General features: G+C 43.2%; 1 protein-coding gene across 1 annotated transcript; it reads right to left on the bottom strand.

The window, feature by feature from the left end:
* Positions 1-974: 974 nt before the first annotated feature.
* Positions 975-1,438, bottom strand: LOC117280401 (uncharacterized). Its single transcript, XM_033660118.1, has 2 exons — positions 1,251-1,438; positions 975-1,152 (listed from the first exon to the last, which is right to left on the bottom strand). The coding sequence occupies exons 1-2, from the start codon at positions 1,436-1,438 to the stop codon at positions 975-977; spliced, it is 366 nt and encodes a 121-aa protein (XP_033516009.1).
* Between the last annotated feature and the right edge of the window lie 1,237 nt (positions 1,439-2,675).

The raw sequence follows: 2,675 nt of genomic DNA, 5'->3' as shown, positions 1-2,675 counted from the left end.
TGAATTCCCTCAGTTTACATCCTCAGGAGCGTAACACCTCCCTGACCTGGTCATTCCATGAGCCACTGCGGAATCCATCATCTTGGCTTTCCCTTTTTACCGAAATGTGCATGGGACTTTCTTGTATTCCCGATCCTCTTCATCCCTGATAGCAGTGGTAGACTATTACTGGTATGTCTGGACCATTACTGTAGGTTTTAACTGTATTGTGATTATCGGAGCCCATCGAGGTGGAGCCCTCGCAACCTCATCATTTCCTATTGTGACGATAGTTCCTTTCAGGTCATATTCTTTATCCAGGATGATCATATTAGCTCCTTGATTCTGAATGTTTGGTAGCGGGTTGCGATTCACATTGGGCGGAGATGGGGTGCACTGAATGGATCCACTATTGATCAGTAACTCAATTTTATTTTTCAGTTGGAAGCAATGCTCGGTATCATGCCTCAGTACGTTTGAGTGATAGATACACCATTTGGTTGCATCAAAGTATTTTGAAGGATACTAAGGAACCATTCCTTCTATTGGATGTATGAAGCCTGCTCTCCTTATCATTTCAAACAGTTGAGCCAAAGCTCCAGCAATCGAGGTGTAGTTTCTCAGACCTCTTTCATCAAAATTTGGGCGAGGTCGGGGTGCATAGGTGGGTCACTTTTGATGAGTGGTAGTTTTAACTGCAGCGTAGGGTCGTGATACATTTGGATTTGTATGGGCACGAGGTGGGTTATAATGAGGTTGGGGATTGTAGTATGGTTGTGTATGGGTGTTTGGAGAGTAAGATGTGTTTCCATGGTGTCGATTGAACTGGTAACAGGGAATGATTACTGATACCTCTTCCTTTTTATTCTTTCCACTGCCTATTGAACCAAATTGGATTGCTTTGCTAGCTTCTTGCAATGCGTCCATAGATTGTACCTTGATGGACGTTATACCTTCCTCTAAAAAGTCTTCATTTTGACAAGTTCAGGGAACTTCTATCCCATCATGCCCATCATTTTCTCAAAGTAGATCACTTCCTGAGCCCTGATGAAATACATAGTCAGCTCACTGTCATCTAACAGGGGTTGTGCTCTGGCGGCCTCTGACCTCCATCGACGTGCATACGCTTGGAATGATTCAGACGACTTCTTCTGCAAGTTTACCATAGCGAACCTATCAGGGTAATTTCTGTGTTGAACCAAAAGTGATTCATGAAATCTTCTGCCATATCCTGCCACTCCCTCTAGTTTCGGGTATCTTTACGAGTGTACCAAGTAAGTGCTTCCCCTGTCAAACTCCTTATGAACACCTTCATCCTTAACTTCTCATTTCTTACTACTCCAACTAGCTTATCACAGTAAGCTCTCAAGTGTGCATGAGGATCACCTGTCCCATCAAAGAAATCAAACTTCGGAGGCTTGTACCCTATCAGTATGTCCACGTCATAGTAGATACACATATCCTCATAATCTAGACTTTTGCTCCCTCAAGCGACCTGAAGGTTCTTCATTTATTTTCTCAATGCTTGCAATTGTTCGGACACCGATTCTTCATCCTTATACTTAGCTTCTCTCTCCATTTCGGCATATTGATCAACTTCGTAAGGCAGCCTGACCGTGACGGCCGCTGTGAAGGTGGGTTCTGAAATGACATATATTGGAGGAACATATCGCTCATGTGCAATGGTGTGTGCTGTGGGTATGTGCTGATTTTGGTTAGTGGTGAAGGTGACGCCATCACGAGGAGGGGCATGAACTGTGTTGGTAGCAACTGGTGGGTTTTGCGGTATATGAACATAATTTTGTACGTAAGGAGTGTGTATGGGAGTGTTTGGTGGGTTTGAAGGGGTAACGGGAGGTATAATCTGGGTAGTAGGGGACTGAAATCGGGGTATTATTTGCTTGGAAAGTAGTGGAAGGAAATTGGTCGGGGATTGAATCTAGAGAAGGAAAACGGGGTGGTTGTGGGAGCGTCGTCAATGCCAGATGTGCCAATTCCCGAATATGTTGTACTTCTTCCCTTAATGATTCCATCTCTTGGGCCATTCTCGCCACATGTTCGTCATTCCACGTATCATCCTTCTCTCCTGATCGCCCCAGGTTATCAGCTATTACCAGAGCATGTTCGGTTGGGTTATCTATCGCAGACATCTTCCCTTTCTATCTTAAGTTGTACGGTGGTTCCGTCAGTTTTGGGTCAACACAAACCAACTTTCTTTTGGAAAATAATAATAAAGTAATACAAGAAAAGAAAAGAAAAATAAAAGAAAAAGAACAGAAGTCAATTTCAGTGTTTGCACAAATATAGGCACACAGATCAGTTAGTTCACGTATTCAGGCAAACTTGTTATTCCCTAAAACTCATGGGACCTCTCTTTGCCGGAGGTAGGACTAAGGCACGAATGTTTGACAAACAATTAGATTTGACACATTCAGATCCGAAACAAATCTGGTTTTCATTGATAGTATTTGGATCGTAATAGGCGAGAGCAAAGGTTACATCATTATTTCCATCTTCTTCTTCTTCTTCTTCTTCCGGTTCTTTCTGCGCGTCTTCTTCATATTATTCTTCATCATCATTGAAATCGGGCTTTTCTTTTGGTTCTGTCTCAGACTCAATTTGTATACATCCATCTACTCGGTCATCGTCCTCAGGGGTGGTAGCATGTGATCAACCGACCCCGGGATCACTTGGCA

The sequence above is a fragment of the Nicotiana tomentosiformis genome, chromosome 5, assembly GCF_000390325.3.
Source record: "Nicotiana tomentosiformis chromosome 5, ASM39032v3, whole genome shotgun sequence".
In the NCBI taxonomy this organism is placed as follows: domain Eukaryota; kingdom Viridiplantae; phylum Streptophyta; class Magnoliopsida; order Solanales; family Solanaceae; genus Nicotiana; species Nicotiana tomentosiformis.
The sequence above is the reverse complement of the archived record's forward strand: the minus strand, read 5'-3'. Positions and strand labels throughout refer to the sequence as shown.